The following is a 17,454-nucleotide window of genomic DNA, read 5'->3' on the forward strand; positions in this document are numbered from 1 at the left end:
CAAGCTGGGTGCAGCACTCTTTGCGGTTGGGGCTAGGCGGGTAATAAAGATGCTGAAATGTAACAATATTCAGAACAGAAAATAATATTCTTTCCTGCTTATGTTTATTTTGAGGAACCTAAGCATGCTCCAATGTCCCCCTGAACTGTTTTGTCCCATAATAAAAACATTAGTCCAGGCAAGCTTTTTTGGTGCTAAAGTTTCCAGTTTTATTTTGTTCTTTCAGACATATTAATTATAGTTTCTTCTTTCTCCAGCCTATTAGTAATGCTGATTTTATTGTTCCTGTTGAAATTGATGGAACTATACATCAGGTAAGAAATCAAAGCTAAATCTGAGTTTCAGTTAGCATTTTTTTAGTAATTACATTTTCTATGAACTGTATTTCTAAATTCCCCTTTCAGTAATCATTTTGTTCCTGAATCAGTAGGAGGCAGACTTTATTAAAAATTCAGTGATTTTCTGCCTTTTTTTTTTCACTTGGATGAATTTTATGCTTCGTTTATAAGGGAAGCTATAATCTATTTGTAAATATTAGATGTGGTTGCAGGTTCAAATAGTTCTTTGATTTGATGCAGACTTTTAGAAGTTTCCATATCCCCCACTGGCCTAGCTTGATGGTCTAATTAACTTCGCTATGTAATTGCTTTAGCTACTCTCCTAGCAGGCAACAGGGAAATGTCACAAGTCACTGACTTTACAGTAGATTCTCAGCAAAGACTGTCAAAGATTGCCAGCCACTCCAGACTGACCTTGTCACTCCTGAATCATGTTCTGTTAATATTTAGGAAAGCCCAACCCAAAAGGGAAAGGAGGAAGGGTGTGCATTTTTGGATCAGCAGGAAGCTTTGAATAAAGATGCCCTAGTCAGTTGGCATGCATCTTTGTTCCAATATTTTATTTCCCCTTATATTCCTTTTTATTGCATGAAGCTCCTCTAGGAATAGTTTCACTTATGAAATATTGGAAACACTATGGGAAGACATTGTAGGTTTTCCACAGAAATGCCCCAGTCATCTTCTTTGTCAACCCCAAGATCTAAAGGGAGAGCCTGTGGCCTGGTGTGTTTATATCCCAGGAGGAAAACTCACCCTTGGTGCTTGAGTCATAACAGGGTCAAGGGTCTTTCCTTGGAGATGTCGGTAGTCTCTTTGGCCCTTGAATGCAGGGTGTCAGAGCTGGTGGGGCCTTGGGAGTCAACGGGTCCAGCTACCTCACTGTCCACATGGGGGAAGTGAGGCTCAGCCAGGGAGAGGGTTGGATCAAGGTCATACAATAGGACGAGTTAAAATGAGAGCTCCAGTCTCCTGTTCCTGACACAGGGCTCTTTGCCGGGTACTCAAGTCCCTCCCTCCCCCCCTGCCAGGAGGTCCTGCCAGCAGCCTGTCCCTGGTGCTTCCACACTTCATGCTTTGGAAAGCCATCAGGGAGCCAGAATGGCAGGCACTTGGGCATTTAACATTTGCCGAAGCATCCACAGAATTAACTCTGCATCTGAGAAGCAGTTAAGGCTTCCACGTTTATTATCTTGGCTCGTGTGACAAGATAATGGGATGAAGGAGAAGCTGTCCACTGGCATGACAGAAATTAGGAGAGAAATGAATCCCTTCATTCCTCATGACTGTGAGCATGGCCCTCAGGACCTGACTTGCTGTGGCCAGCCCATTCTCAAAGAAGCTGCCCAGCTCCTCCAGCCCTCCAGACTGTGCTATGATTCACCTGGTGGTAGACACTCCAGAGCTGGGATCAAAAACTCATTCTCCTGAGGGAATGAAGCCACAGGCGCCCAGAGGAGGACCAAGGCCCTGGCGAAGGCCGTGGCCTCGTTCAAGTAATCCAGGATAGGCTGTGCAGGTCCCAAGGGGCCTATTCTCGGTTACTTGCACGCGGACGCGGGCCTGGACGCCAGCCTCTGGGCCCAGGACCCTCCTCTCTGTCAGAGGCACCAACGCCATAGTCCCCAGACCATTCTCCTGCCCTTTGCATGTAGCAACACTTGCTTTCCAAGCAGCATCCCGAAGGAGACTGCGGATCACAGGCCGCACCCATTCCTTGCACCTAGCAGCCTCCTGAGCAGAGGGTAGGCCTGGAGCTACTGCAGCCACACCCTACCCACAGGCCTCTCCACTCCGCAGAGCACCCATCCTGGCCATCCTGCTCTTCTGGCCCCTCCCTCCACATGCCCTTTCCCTCAGCCACAAGCTTCCCACCAAGACCTCCACCTGTGTAAACTCCTCTGTCAGCAGCTCTTCCTCTGTATGGAGCAGAACCCCGTTCCCCTCTGCCCCTCCTCCTGTAGGGTTTCCAGCCTGCTCCATCTGCCGTTCACAACCCATGCATACTCACCTCGACCTGCCTTTTACACTACATCTTCAGCCTTTTCTATCCCCATCTCCCCCTCTTTTATCTCTGCCTCTGAAGGGCTGGTCAGCAGAGCTCTGGCCATTCTCCAATACCCCAAGTGTTTTCAGGCAAGGTCTCATGCTCAAACTAATTTCTCTGCCTGGAAGCTCACTTCTCATCCTTATCAGCCTGGTGAACTCCTATTCATCCTTCAAGGTCCAGGCCAAATGTTCCCTTTTGTGATTCCCTCCCCTTGAGAGGGAAGTTTATCATCACTAATTTATCCTTATGCTGCAGCTTTCATTATGCATGTTTATTTTGATCTGTTTTTCTGAATGTCTGCTCTAGACTGTGAGCTCTTCAAGGGCAAGGCCTGTGTTTTCCCTCACGTTTGTAACCACTTCAGGCTGAGGCCAGAGCTGGAACTGAAGGAATATGAGTCGAACTGAATTTTAACAAGTTTGAATTATTTTAGGGAAATGGCTAATTTCAAGTGAAATTTATTCAAGTTTTAATTAGTTCTTCCCTCCTCCCACCTTCTCTGCCTCCTCTCGCCAGCTCTGCCTTCTTTCCCCGCTCCCATGTTTCCTCAGATCTCTTCAGGCTTCCAGCTGGGGGCAGAGCCCAGCCACTCTAGCAAAGGTGGTCCTTTGCCCCGCTGTGCTTGGCGGCTGCTTCTGATGCCTGATTGCTGGGGCTAAGAGTAGGCTGGCCTCACATCCCCTGAAGCATCTGTTTCTGGAGCAGACTGAAGCAGAGTTAATGTTGTGTGTCAAGTAGACGGTTCCCACACCGACAAGGAATCCCTTCACGCAGCCCTACTGCTCCTGTGCGTCCAGCCCAGGCCTTCTGGCAGGAGAAGGGTTCCAATCAAGTAGGCAACCACCGGAGCAATCCCAGACCTGCTGGGCAGTGGGCCACGCCCCGACCTCCACCAGAAGCACCACCCAAGACCACGGCCTCTGTCTAGAAGCGGCCTGACCCAGAGCATGTCCCATGAAACACATGTGAAATGAAGGCTCTGGGTCACCCGAACGTGGCCCAACCTTTCCACTCACTGGTTCTGAAAATCCCCAGAAGCCTCCACACCATTTCAGCTTCTCTTTCCCCCCTGGGTGGGGAGTCTGCTCCAAACTCTGACCTGGAGTGCACCGTGAGGGGTATCTGGTCCTCAGTGCCATGTTATATTACACAGCCCCTCGTTCAGTCCTCCTGGGGGCAGAAGACAGGAACCAGGAACCAGCTTAGGAATTCTTCCTCCCCAGGGCTCTCGGGGCCCCAGGCCTTCCTCGGCGGTGGCTGTGACTGACCTGCATGCTGTCCCTGCCGTTGCAGGTGTATGTGCTGAAGCGGCCACACGTGGACGAGTTCCTCCAGAGAATGGGACAGCTGTTTGAATGTGTGCTCTTTACTGCCAGCCTGGCCAAGGTGGGTCGCGCCCCCAGCCCTCAGAGCCCAGCCCCTCCAGCCCTGCCCCCTGTCTGTCAACCGGCCCTTTGTTAAGGTGGGGGAAGCAGTTTCCATGGTGACAGGTTTCCACCCCAGATGGGGTAGATGCAGGCCATGTGCACAGCACCAGCCTGAAAGGCTTTTGGGTTACCATAGCGACAGGAGCACTGGGAACAAACGCTCCATAAAGTTGCTGCGTGCTGCTGCTGAGGCTGCTTGTCCACAGACCAGGAAACCACAGGCGTGTCCCGTGTGACCGAGACAGGCGTCTGCATCTCATCTGGTGACTGGCTGAGGCCTCTGTGCACTTGGCTTAGCAGCTCACCCAGGTTTCAGGGAAGGATAAGCATCAAAGGTTCATCCACCCACGGAGGCCTCATGAGTGTTCTGACTGCCCTAAAGAGCCCCAGGACCTCAGGCCAGTCACTTCACTTCCCTCGCCTCAGTTTCTTCTATGAGATGGGGATGATCCCATCTACTTCGTGGGGTGGATCAAATGAAATAATGCCGAGAAGGAGCTTAGCACAGGGCCCGACTCCTATTCAGCAAGGGCCTGCGGAGCCCCTGCTGAGTCTCCCATGTGCTGTGCTGGGCACTGTCACACGGTCACTGCTCTTGGTATTCATTCTTTATTATAATTATTCATGATGATAAAATAAGCCACGCATGTTTTGGTCCCGCGGTTTGGTTTGAGTCTCTGACCCAGCATCTACAATGGCCCTGACCAAACAAAGTGGTTTCTTTGCCTTTACCCAGTGTTTGAGGGACCTGGCAGGTTCACAGCACTGCCTCCCGCCATGTGGGTGAGTTTGTCCTTTTGCAGGTGAACTGAGGTGCCTGCACTGTGTGGAAGGCCGGCCCTGCTCCTCGAAAGAGCTCTTTGCCATGTCCGTGTCTCCAACCCTGGCCCTGACAGGGCCAATGCCATCCATTTGTTGGTGGCACCAAGAGTGTCTCCATGGGCACCTCAGGGAACCTCAGTGAGCCCAGGATGAGCTCTGCAGAGTCCAGGTTAGACGTCTGCCTGTCTGCAGACCTGCTCCAAGGACGCACAGGCAGCTTCCTCCCCCGTGTTCCATCTCTATGCAGGCTCCCTCCTCTGAATGTTGGGGACTCTTACCCTGAGTTCCCAGATGTGCTGTGCTGCTTTGCTGGGCTGGGCATTTCTGGTTTTGGCCATCTCTCTGCCATTCTGCCAGGCTCATCACCAGGCCATAAAGCTTGAGCCAGTGGGGAGGGAATCAAGAGCCCCAGGCTGTCTTCTTTATGCTGAAAATAGAATGCGGCCTCAGGAAGAACATCATCTTCCCCAGTGGGTACCCTTTCGGATGAATGGTACCCATGACTGCTGTGGTGCCGATGGCTCTTCTGACAGTGCTCTCGGCCGCTGAGGCGCCTGAAGTGATAACCAAAGAAATAACAAACAGGAAGGTTGCACTGTGCTGGGGGATTGAGAGCTGTTTTTTTCTTTTGGCAAAATTGAAAGCACTCTTTCTTGGCATCATCCCCAGCACTTGCTTAAACATCCTTGTTCGGTCTCTCTTCCTGGACGGCTCCCACCTGCCCCTCCATCTGTCTCTCCAGCCCTTCTCTCGCTGCTACCCCAGGCTGCCTTTGCTGAATCAGCCCCCACGTGCTTCCTTCCCGGGACTTCAGTGGTGGTCCAGTGGATTGGACTCCACGCTTCCACCGCAGGGGGCACAGGTTCCATCCCTTGTCAGGGAAGTTCTGCATGCCATGCAGTGCATGTGGCAAAAAAAAAAAAAAAAATGTGCAGCCTTCCAGCTTCTCTCCTCCCTAGTGCACAGCTCTGCTGACAGGGAGCCACTCCCCAGGGCCTGGCCCTGAACTCAGCCCCCAGCCAGCACCGTTGGTGTGCAGGACCTCCGGGCCTGCTTCCCTGGGGCCTGAGCAACCTCTGCTGACAGTCAGAGCCCCACAGGGTCTACTTCCCCGTCTCGTGTCTTTCCTTCATTCACTCACCCACCAAGTATGTCCTTTATACCTGCTGTGTGTCAGGCACTGTCCTAGGCATTAGGCATACTGCAGAGAACACGAAATGGTCCCTGCCCACGTGAAGCTTACATCCCCACGGCCAAGAGCCCCAGACTAGGACACTCCCTTGAAAGATGTACGCCACCGCCGTTGTTAATGATTATGAAGAAATTAGCTACAGTCAGCTGCTTAAAAATGACCCACATGGCACTTCGCTACCCTCACCTGGAGCCCTGAGCTCACCTCCCTTGGTCAACAGGAAACCCAGCCTCCTCCTGCACTCTGCTCCATCAGGATGTCTCTGAAGAGAGGACTCACCCATGGAGCCAGGATGCTGCTTGTAGCCCTGCATCCTGCAGCCATGACAGCCTTTGCTCTGCACTCGGGGTGCTATGTGTTCCACTGGCCTTCCCAACACCACCAGCCTCGGGTGCTTCCCACTCTTCTCCAGCAGAGCCTCTGGGCCCCTAAGGACCTCTGACTGTGCCCCTCACTTGGGTCTTGGTGCTGAGGCCTGGCCTTACGTGGCCTGGAGCTGCCACTCTTGCCTCCAGCCCCAGCTACTCAGTCTGTATGAAGATTTTCCCTCAGACACAACCCCTTTATTTCTTCATCCCTTTCAGTGTTCTTTGGGGAAAATTCCCCAGGCCATGGGAGATGGCCAAGCAGGATGAACCCCAGCTGTGACTGGGGCTCTAATTCCCTCCCTTAAAACTCCTGGGCTCCAAGTCAGTGGCTGTGCTGTCTGGGCACATCCTGTGACAGTCAGGGGCTGGGCTGGCTGTACTGCTCAGAGCTCCTCAAGGGGGCAGTGTGGCCCGGTGCGCACCAGCCAGATCCCAAGTCCACACTTCGCTTTGCTGATGCAACTAGTATTTACTGAGCCCTACCAAGAGGTGGCGCTAGTGCTGAAGAGCCCATCTGCCAAGACATAAACTGGGTTGGGAAGATCCCCTGGAAAAGAGAATGCCTACCCACTCCAGTATTCTTGCCTGGAGAATCCCATGGACAGGGGAGCCTGGCAGGCTGCAGTCCATACGGTCGCAGAGAGTCGGACCAAACTGAAGCGACTTAGCACATGCACCAAGAGGTAGGCACCCCAAGGTGCTGGTGATGTCATAGGGAACACGGCAGGCAAGGCCGGAGGCCCTGACGGATGACGGAACCATAACGTGGTCCCGGGTAGTGGTGAGCTCTGTGGAGGCGATCGCAGCTGTCAGGCCAGAGAGTTTCTGCAGAGGAAGGTCCAGAAGGGCTGGGAAGGTTGTGAGGAAAGCCAAGCGCCGAAAACTGAGGAGATGGAAGAAGTGTGTGCAGAGAGTGGGGAAGAGCGTGTTACAGCAGAGGGGACGAGGGGACACTGATGCACAGGTCCCGACCATGTGCAAAGCCAGCGTGGCTCAAGTGACTTGAGGTGGAGCTGAGAGGCAGCTGCAGCCATGTGGGATCTGGCAGGGACGTGGGGCTTCATTCCAAGTGTGGCAGGAAGCCAGCGCAGGGTCTGACGGGTGTTTTCCAGCGGCCGTTCTGACAGCTGCAAGGTGAGTGAGTGAGTGGAAAGGAGGCCCCAGGGGAAAAGGGAGGCTCCTCTGCAGGCCAGAGATTACAGAGGCCCGGACAAGGGAGTGACTGTATAAACAGAGAGATATGGGTGGATTCGAGATATTTTTGGAGAGGAAACTGACAGGAATTTCTGATGGATTCGATATGAGAAGTGAGAGAAATGGAAGAATCCAGGGTGTCAGGGAAATACCCAGGATCTTGAAACATCTGCAGTTCTGTAAGTCCCTTTTTAGAAGAGTAGTGTGGCTCTCGCTGCAGGAGGTCAGGGCTCCTGAGCTCTTCCAGGCCCCCAGCCTTCACCATGACACCCGCTTCCCAGTACGCAGACCCTGTGGCCGACCTGCTGGACCGCTGGGGTGTGTTCCGGGCCCGGCTCTTCCGGGAATCGTGTGTTTTCCATCGTGGGAACTATGTGAAAGACCTGAGTCGCCTTGGGCGGGAGCTGAGCAAAGTGATCATCGTGGACAATTCTCCTGCCTCCTACATCTTCCATCCTGAGAATGCAGTAAGTAGCCCCAGACCAAAGGGACTCAGGGCTCCAGCTAAGCTCTCTTGCCACTTCTGTACCTTCAAGCACCTGTGCAGGGGTTTCGTGGCCCTTTCCTTAGTGAAATCCCAGCTTTGCATTGAGCAGTTACATGACATTGACTGTTATTTATGCTCACTGAGCCTCTCTGCCAAAGTTGCCCTCTCTGTCAAATGGGCATTCTAGGCATGCTGATTCATGGGATTGTTGGAGGATCAAGTGTGGCAGTGCTTGTGTTGGGTAAGTGCTCAGTGAGCCTGTATCTTCTCAGCATCTTTGGGATCATGACTGAGAAGGTTTTTGTCCGGCCTCCTGGATCTGGCTATTGCCCAGGACTTCGTGACCCCTGTAAATTCAGAAGGTCTGGGTGACCTCTTCAACAGAAGTATTAAGAATGAATAAAACACTTTAGTGAGGTTTTCAAATGAGACTACCAGGCTTTACCACCTCCTAATGATGTTTAAAAAGTAGACAATGGGAACATTTCCTACATAAAACTCCCCGGAGCGTGGCAGCTCCCAGTGCCAAGTCTCTGGGTGCAGCACATCTCAGAACAGGAGAGGCGCCCTCCTGCCGCTGGCCCTTCATTTCCAGGAGGCAAGGTCAGCCCTACTGGAGACTGCTCACCCTTCCACAGTGGCCGCCACACCAGACTTCAGCTCAGGCCCTGGAGAGGATGCTTCTCCCAAGCCCAGGCTTCCCAGTCTCAATGAAAGCCCATACAGCATCTTTTCCTTGAGACCATAACTATGTTGCTCCTCTTATAACCAAAAACCGAATTCAAACTAGGTTCACTTAGTATATAATCATTAACTGAACAAACATTCAAAATATATTAAAGTATGCTCCTTTTGATGAGTTAAATTCAACATAATGCATTTTCTAATGTGTCTAACAGATAAGGATTCTTTTTATCATCTCAATTCCAGGCACTTCCCTGGCGGTCCAGTGGTTAGGACTCTGTGCTTCCGTTGTAGGGGGCACGAGTTCAATCCCTGGTCAGGGAACTAAGATCCCACAGGCCATGCAGCACAGCCCCTCCTACCACCACCAAAAAAATAAATCCTAATCCCATTATCATGTCTGATAATACTAGCAGTTTCTTGATATTATCACTAATATCCAGTCTGTATTCATCTTTTCCCTATCATCTAGAAATATTTTCTTTTATTTGGATTGTTTGAATCAGAATCCAAACAAGGTAGGTACATCCATTGCTTCGGTATTGTGTTCTTACTGACGTCACATCAGGAGGCATATAACATCAGATTGTCCCACTTTTAAAGATTTTTAATTGCCCTTTGGATTCAGGTGTTATCAGCCTGATCCATCCATTTTCAATTTTTGAATTGACTTTTCACCTAAAAACGTGAGCAGTTGTTGATGATCTTTGCCTACATCCAGTGTTTTATTAGAAATTACAAAATGGTAATTTCTAAACTCTATCATTCTTTCTACATCTATTGGCTAGAATTCTTTTTTTTTTTTAATTGAATTTACTCTCATTGATTACTTGATTACCCTACAATTCAGTTTGAATAGGGAAATCAGAGTAAAGTCTTGGTTCTTTTTCTTTATTTTTTCTGTTTTGAGAGTTATGAGATGGTGCTCTAGCAATCTCTAGAAGTAACCAATTTTTTTAGGTACCATTATGAAGCTATGGATTTTTTTATGTTATAGTTTAATCTATTATCCTTTTTATGCTCAAATGTTCACCTATAGCCAGTGGATGCTCCTTCAAATAACAATAGTCTTTGATCACTTCCTGCTTTCTGGCCCAACAAGATACTCCAAGCTCATCTTGTCCATTTCTTGCCCCAGCCCTGTAATCAGCCATTTTTCTATGCAACCTGGTTCCTGTGAGTGAAAATGGTATTTAGAGACCACAGTTTGGGTGGATTCTCATTGTTACTAGGATGTCCTTTGCTTCCAGTCCTTTCTACTGGACAGAGCTAAAATACACTTATTTTTATTTATAGAATGAGGACAAAATCATAAATTCACAATGGTTTTTCCAATTCAATTGTAACAGTTTTTATTTAATTTCCTTTTGTTTTTGTATTTATGTCTCCTCTTACACTGAAACTCATGATTCCTTATTAACATCATTACAGATTTGATTCATCCTATAGTGTAGTTTTAACAGTTTCAAAATTGCATTGTTTTAATATTATTACTAACAATAAAACAATTGAATGCATTTAGGAATTTTTTTGAGCAATTCTACAAACAGAAAACTATGTTTCAAAATCACCTGAAATAATCCTTTCTATGGTTATGTCACCAAACTTATATACATGAAGGTTCATTTTTTTGTTGCTTTTTTTCCTGACTGATTTAATTTCATTTCAGTCATGGAACACATTTACATGGTTTAGCATCAAAACTGTCACCAAAGGTTCTCCCTTGGCAGGCTAGTGGCTAGCACTCACAAGCGCTTGCACCATAGGAAGGTTTGGATTTGATCCCTGCTCGGTGAATGAAGATTCTGCACGACTCGCTGTGCGGCCAAAATTTTTTTAAAAATTAAAAACAAAACTGTCAACAAAGATACATTCAGAGAAATCTTGTGTCCATTCCTGCCCTCTCCCCTATTCCCATCCCTTCCCCTAGGAGTAGTCATTTTTTGCTTACTCCTTAGCTTGTTGATTTTTTTTTTTTTAATTACATAATCAACTGTTGGCTTCCCTGGTGGCTCAGTCAGTAAAGAATCCACCAGCAATGCAAGAGATGCAGATTCGATTCCTAGGTCGGGCAGATCCCCTAGAAAAGGAAATAGCAACCCGCTCCGGTATTCTTGCCTGGAGAATCGCGTGGGCAGAGGAGTCTGGAGGGCTACTGTCCATGGGGTCGCAAAGAATTGGACGCAACTTACCGACTAAACCACAACCACCAATGAACTATTACATTTCTAAACAGTCTTTAGATTTGTAAAAGGGTCAAAAATCTTAGTTTTAAAAACATTTTTGGCTTCCCCGAATTTGTTTTTATGTCTCTTCTTTGCACCTCTTGCTACCACCTTCTAGCAGCCCTCCCCACCTCTCTATCTAAAACTGAAGTAGACTCTCTTTTTCTGTGGCTCAGAATGTCCTGAGATGTTATACTTGCCCTTTTAACTGAACTCTGCGAAGCATGGGAGGCAATAATCCACATCTCCATGCTGTGCAGTGACACTAAGTAGAAGCCCTCGGCTACTCTCTTCAAAGATGTCAGTGGCTGATCGGTGACCTCTGACTGCAAGTGCTCTGAGGTGCAAGGAGTGGTTTGATGCAATAGAAAGAGTGTTTGATGGACAGAGGAACCTGGCAGGCTACAGTCCATAGGGTCGCAAAGAGTCGGGAAGACTGAAGCAACTTAGTATGCACACACGCAAGGTAGTTATATATTCTGCGTTCTGGCTACCTTTTATGCAGCAGGAAAACAAAACAGGAAAGTGCATGCCAACTGGATACACTTAACTTTGCCTTCCTGAACCACCTCCCGAACCAGATAGATTCAGGTTGATTTTAGCTGGGACGGGAGAAGAAAGAAGATGGTGCTGGTGATCTTGAAACACTGAGGTGTGGGGACCAGTCAGGCTGGATGCGGCCCCCAGGCCTGAGTCAGCTCTGCTGCCCACTGCACGCACTGTCTTCCAGGTGCCTGTGCAGTCCTGGTTCGACGACATGACGGACACGGAACTGCTGGACCTCATCCCCTTCTTCGAGGGCCTGAGCCAGGAGGACGACGTGTACAGCATGCTGCATAGACTCTGCAGTAGGTAGCCCCGGCCTCCGCCCGCCTCCTGCCTGCGCACCCTGGAACCTCAGCCTCGGGACCCGCCTGGCCTCCGCTCCCCCGGGAGCTGAGAGTGAGGACACGCCGTGCTCCAGGCCACGGGGCGAATGTGGCCATACCTACCTGATTTCTTTTTTAAGAACAGAAACAACTATTTTAAAATGAACTCTTTTAATGAATTTCATAAAGGGACATGCATTTTACTGGATTTGCTTTTCTTAAAACATACCAAAAAGGAAAAAAATGGGAAAAAAAAAAAAGCTTGGTATCTATCAGACTTCCTTTTACAACTGTCCTCCCCTCCAAGCAGACAGCCTGTCCCCTTCTACCCCAGCTCAGAGGAGCTGACCCAACTCAGAATCTTTTCCTACAGGATGAAGTGCCTTTTTGAATGTTATTTTAAGCTGAGAGTTAATTTTTCTATGCGACATATTTCCAGACATCTTTTAGTCTTTTATTGTCTTAGATTCTCTAAGAAGATGAATATGACAATTTTCTAAAACCTGGGAGGTGGGAGGGGGGCGGGTGGCAGGGGATGGGGTGAGTCACAGGAGCCTGTCTCCCAACAGGCGCGCTGCCCTGACCACCTGTGGCATGCCTCAGGGCCAGGCTCCCACAAGGAGATCCTGTGACTGTATCAGTGTGTTTCTTCATTTCTGACCCAGTTTGGAATGTATCCACAATCGTGTGGCTCAACGCTTTAGGCAATGATAGATCCTTTTGTATTCTCCGTATTATTTCTGATGGTGACAGATTTGTCTTGAGGTCACATTTTTCCCCTTGAAAAGTGGCATCATGTCACTTCTGCTTCCACACGACTGCCATACTTCTGTATGTTTTTGGTTTGGTTATTGTTGTCGTTGGGGGTAGAGCAGTTACAGAAAACTCTAAAACCCTTGGATAGTTAAAAAAGGAATTCTGTTCATTGGTTTATTTTAAATCTGTCCTTTTCAAAAGCTGGATACCCATGGAGCTGTTCGGGAATTTTCTTTGCTGCTACCGCGCTGCCACCAAATGGAATTGACCAGCGGCTGTTACACTGTTCTTTGCCACTGTGCCTACGCTCAGAATCTGCTCACTGCTAAGCTGCAGACTTGGACAGGGTCAGAAACCTAGGTGTCCCACCCCACTGAGGACTGCGGACTTCGTTCCTTCTCTGGTGCCCACCGCACAGGTTCAGAAGGGAACAAAGACCAAAGGGCCGGCGCACCTTATCGGTGTGGCGTCCTTTTCAAACTGCAGGCAGCCTCAGAGCTTGTGCTAAGCTGAGTGTTCTCTCAGGAGAACCTGTGGCCTCAAGCCGCCACCACGCTGATGCAGCCCAAGTCCATTTCTTGGGCTTCTCTTTTGAAGCACAGCCTGTTTCTGAGCTGAGGGTGGGGGAGACGCATCTGGATGTGGGACCCATTACCCAGAGCCAGGGAAAGAAAGGGCCCCCTCCCTGAGCTGGGGCTCCTTTTGCAGCCTTTTCCAGTGAGATCTCTTAAGCAGTGCCATGATCCTCGTTTGATAGTAAGATGGTCTATATAAAGTATTGCTCTTAAAGATAATTAAAAAGAACCCTTTCATGCTGGCACCGTTGCCTTAGTCCTCTATGGGTCAGGCTGGAGTTCTGGTGGGAGCCACTGGCACCATGAAGATTGGAAAACAGTCGGGGTGGGGGGGGGGCGGTGTCAAAGTAAAATTTCTTTTCTGCTTTCATTCACAAAACAGTGAAGCCAGCTGCCAATCACGTCCTCCCAACAGCACTTTGGTCTGCGGACTGCCGTGCTTTCAGGAGAGAAGTAAGTATTTAGGGGAAACCAGGTCTCCCCACACTCTGAGCGTTCCAGTCATCCACACGCCAGTTAACACAGAAACAGCCCCTTGCTCAGTGTGACCACAGAAAATGACAGTTATATGGCAGGTCTGCACATGCCATACACCTTGATTCAGAAAACTAGTCATTAAATGAACCCACTGCCTTAAATGTCTTGAATGTTGCAGTCAAGTGTCTGTCACGTGTTGACATCCACCCAGAAGTCGGTCCTGATGAGAGCCTTAGGCCCCTCACCTGTGCTCCCTGCTTTGTTGGCATCGCATGGTCTTACTTGGACTAGCGGGCAGCGAGGAAATTGTAGAATATTACAGGGGCATCAAACCTAGGAATCGTGCCCCACTTCTGATGGAGTGAAGACACTTGGCAGGCTTGAGCCAGATCCTTCACCTGGTCATTCCCGAGGCCGTGAGTGCCACAGCACTGGGCCAGTGCAGAGCTGGCGGGGGTGGAGCCCAGTTCCTGCCAGCACAGACACAGAATGTCTCAGGAGGGCAGCAGGCCCTCCGGGGAGTTCTGGATTCTGTGCACCTTATTCGACCCCACTCCAAAATTCCGTTCTTATTTTAACCCTTGATTCTGCTTTATGTATATAATCAAAATATCTATATTGATATATATATTTTTAATCATCTACATGTAAATGAAGCAATAGAATTCTAACATAAGGCCAAGAAATGAGATGAATGTTTGGGGTTTATGTTTTTAAGGTAAATACGGGTATTGTTTTTACTTATTACCTTTTATGAGATTGTGGGCTTTAAAACCTAAGGAAACCTATCTCTGTGCCATATACTTCCCATGTTACCAAAACACCCCCAACTCTTTAGCCAAATGAAAAATCTGACCTCCTGAGTTTCCATGGTCCTTTTGGTACCAGGTTAAAATAGAGTCTCCTGGACAATTATTTTTCACTTTAATATCTGGAACAGGATACCATGGGTCATGGACTCTGGCTGGGCCTCGAGTGGAGGCGCCCAGGCACAGTGGAGGTGGTTACTGCTCTGTCTTCCATTGCTCTGGAATCCCACATGTTGGTCCATGGTCTCACTCATTAGCTGTAAGCAATGCATCTGTATCCTAAAAAGAAACACCACCCGTCGTAGCTGACGGCTGGTGGGGAAGCTCCTCTGACGTGGTGCCATCTTGCTGAGATGATCTTGGAGACAGGAGGATGCCATAGTGACACTGACTTGTCATGGTTGCAGCGTGTGAACGCATGGGATGAAAAGGAAGTCTGTAAGTCTAGAACCTGGCAACATTGTACAGCCCTGTGCATTCAAGATGGCTTTCTCATGAAACCCAGAACCACGCAGCCCTATGGTCAAACACTAGTGATGTTTGTGCCTCTGCCTTTAAAGGTGCTGTGATGGACGGCTGGCCCGCCAGGGTTCGAGAAGAATGGATGGTTTGAAGTGCTTGCCTTTACCTGTGCACAGTCCACTGGCTGCCTCTGTTCCTATTTTACTGTAAATCTGATGGTGTCTGCTGCTGTTCATTCTCCAGAGAGCTTCTAACACCCCTGCTCAAGGGGTGGAGATGCTGGTGTCTGGGTAGTCATGGATTTCTGTTGGACATTTGAATGTGATAAACATCACTGGGGAAATACTACATGTGGAATGTGCACGTTTCCAGGGGCGAGCGTTGTCAGTGAAGAGGTTTGCAATGATTTCCTTCCTGCCAAAAATAAATACGTGAAACCGCACTCTCCTGTGGGTGGACTGCTTCTTAGAGCCTCTCCTCACTGTGTTATCTGTTCTCTCCCAGCTGCACAGCCTCACACCAGCTCCTTGGGTCTCTGAAGAGCAGGGGCCAATGAGAGCAGGACAGCCAAGATCTCAAGAGCTGTGGACCTTGACTCCAAGGGAGCTAGATAACCACTCTGCCCAGGGTTACGACCAGACAGAAGCAATCTGGCCCACCATCCTCCCCCAAGGATTCCAAGTTCAGCCTGAGGAAACCACACCCCCCACCCCGCCCCCTCAGAGCCACAGGCATTGTGGTACCTAAACCCACAGCCCTTGCGTACCCTAGCTGAGATGCTCTGGTGACCAGGTGAAGCACGGCAAAGGACCAGGAAGAGAATAAGGATACCCAAGACAGTTTCTCTCACTGGGACATCCAGGAAACACGGCCCTCAACCCAGCCCCTCTATGCAGGAAGGTAAGGGGCTGCAAGGGTGCCCCCTCACCCCCTCCACACACACACTAGGAAGTACAGGCAGAGCCCTGGGCAGAGCCTCGCCACTCTCAGGACTGTCTCTTCATAAAGATAGCTAATTCAGATAGCAAAAAAACACTAGGGTCAACAGTCTCAGTAGACAGGCCTTATCCTCATTCTGTGGATGAGAAAACCGAGGCCTGGGAGACAATGCTTTGAAGTCCTGTCACAGGAATACAGGGTTCTACCAGGCATGTCTGTTCATCTAAACCCAGGGCACAGTGTGTGTGTCAGCCCAGGAAACTTCGTGTTTACTCAGAGACAAGCCCATACCCCCCACAGATAGTCTGTGCCAGGCCCCTAGGTGCCCTCCCCACTGTAGAGCACCTAGCCAGCCAGGACAGCCCAGCTGCCTCCCTGGTTCTGGATTCCTAGGCTGTGTCCCCTTGCCTTCTCTGGCATTGTCCCCACGCCCCCACCTTTGCATACAGGCAAACAAAAGGTTGAGAACTGCGGCTGCCCCTGAAGCCGGGGTGTCCCAGGGAGTGTCCACAGGTCCCCTGAATAGGCAAGAAGGGAACAGGTCATCACGAGGTCACTCGCTTGGGACCTGGCATACTGAGCCTTGACCTGCTGATGTTTTCTTATTTGAGCACCTATCACCTCTCTATCGTAAGACCAGGGCAAGAAGCCAAGGAGGGTGGGGGAGGAGTGGCTGGGAAAGAAGACAGTCGCTGGGCTTACCGACTGTCTAGCCACCGGGTTGCATAGGAGGCTAGCCACACAGTCTGTGTAACCTGAGATGTTGGAGTGGCACACATCTGTGCCAGGGCTGCCCGGGGATCAACAGGCTGCTCAAGGCCCATGAGCCACCAACTGGCATGGCCACCAGCCTGATTTGCAAGGGGAACACGCTAGACCCTCAGGCCTTCAGGAGCAGGCTACGTGGGCTCTGGGTGTTCCACTCCACACCGCTCTTTTCCCAGTGCCCTCTCCTTGCTCAGTGATCCTGTTCTGGCTGCCCATTAGAATCACCTGAGGGCCCTTAAAAATACAGATCCTTAAGTCCACCCCAGACCATTTAAACCTCGGTCTCTGAGGGTGGACATTCTGTTTTTAAGTGCCTAGACGACTCAAAGGTCATCTACCAGAACTGAGAACCCCCACTCCAACTAGTTGTGGAGGAAAAGTCACCCCAAACTGTTCCAGGCCTGACACCCAGGTATGGCAGACGAGCTATGGGCAGGGCTTAGGAGGAATGCATTGTTCTATCTGAAAGATAAAGCGTGTGTTCATTGCCAAAAAAAAAATTCAGGAAACCAAGAAAAGTACACAGAAAACACGATACATTGGGAGCCTTTCCCAAGGCAGGGATGAGGAAGGAGCCCCAGTAAGAGCCCCACCTAGTTGATAGCTCCCTGCTTTTATACTGAGGTGGGGAGCAGAGTGGCTACCCCACTTCACGTCGGAGCAGTGGGCCAGGCAGGTCACCAGCAACACCTCACCTGGCCAGAGGAGTGGTGAGGGATGGCGCCTTCCCGGCCCCTCATATGTCTAACTGGCGTGGGTGCTCCCACAGGGCAGGGCCAGACTTCCCCCACCGCTGAGACGCAAGACAGCAGCCCTTCTGGTTCTCAGGAACCTAGGCCTGTTCTCTGGGCTGCCATCAGGCTTGGACACTCCTCCACACGGCCCGATGGAGTGATGGCCCCGCGGGCACAGGGCTAGCTCCATCTCCTCCGGCCCTGGAGGTTCCCATGGCGCCCGCGGGGAGTCGCGCTCCGACCATGCGCGCCCCCGTGGCCGGGGACCCTGTCACTGCTCT

At 50.0% G+C, this 17,454-nt stretch overlaps 1 protein-coding gene across 2 annotated transcripts in view; it reads left to right on the forward strand.

Annotated features, from left to right (window-relative positions):
• CTDSPL (CTD small phosphatase like) overlaps window positions 1-15,174 on the forward strand; it is a 125,205-nt gene extending 110,031 nt beyond the window's left edge. Inside the window, exons 5-9 of one of the 2 annotated variants that reach the window (XR_011562918.1) lie at window positions 258-314; window positions 3,679-3,771; window positions 7,670-7,855; window positions 11,515-13,437; window positions 14,831-15,174. Coding sequence is in view for 1 of the 2 variants with exons in the window: in XM_070776045.1 (XP_070632146.1) it covers window positions 258-314; window positions 3,679-3,771; window positions 7,670-7,855; window positions 11,515-11,640 (462 nt within the window). In the remaining variant the exon portion in view is untranslated. Of the gene's footprint in view, window positions 1-257; window positions 315-3,678; window positions 3,772-7,669; window positions 7,856-11,514 lie in introns of both variants that reach the window. The other variant, XM_070776045.1, reaches the window with a different exon arrangement.
• Window positions 15,175-17,454: the final 2,280 nt, after the last annotated feature.

This window comes from Bos indicus, chromosome 22 (genome assembly GCF_029378745.1).
Source record: "Bos indicus isolate NIAB-ARS_2022 breed Sahiwal x Tharparkar chromosome 22, NIAB-ARS_B.indTharparkar_mat_pri_1.0, whole genome shotgun sequence".
NCBI classification, from domain to species: Eukaryota; Metazoa; Chordata; class Mammalia; order Artiodactyla; family Bovidae; genus Bos; species Bos indicus.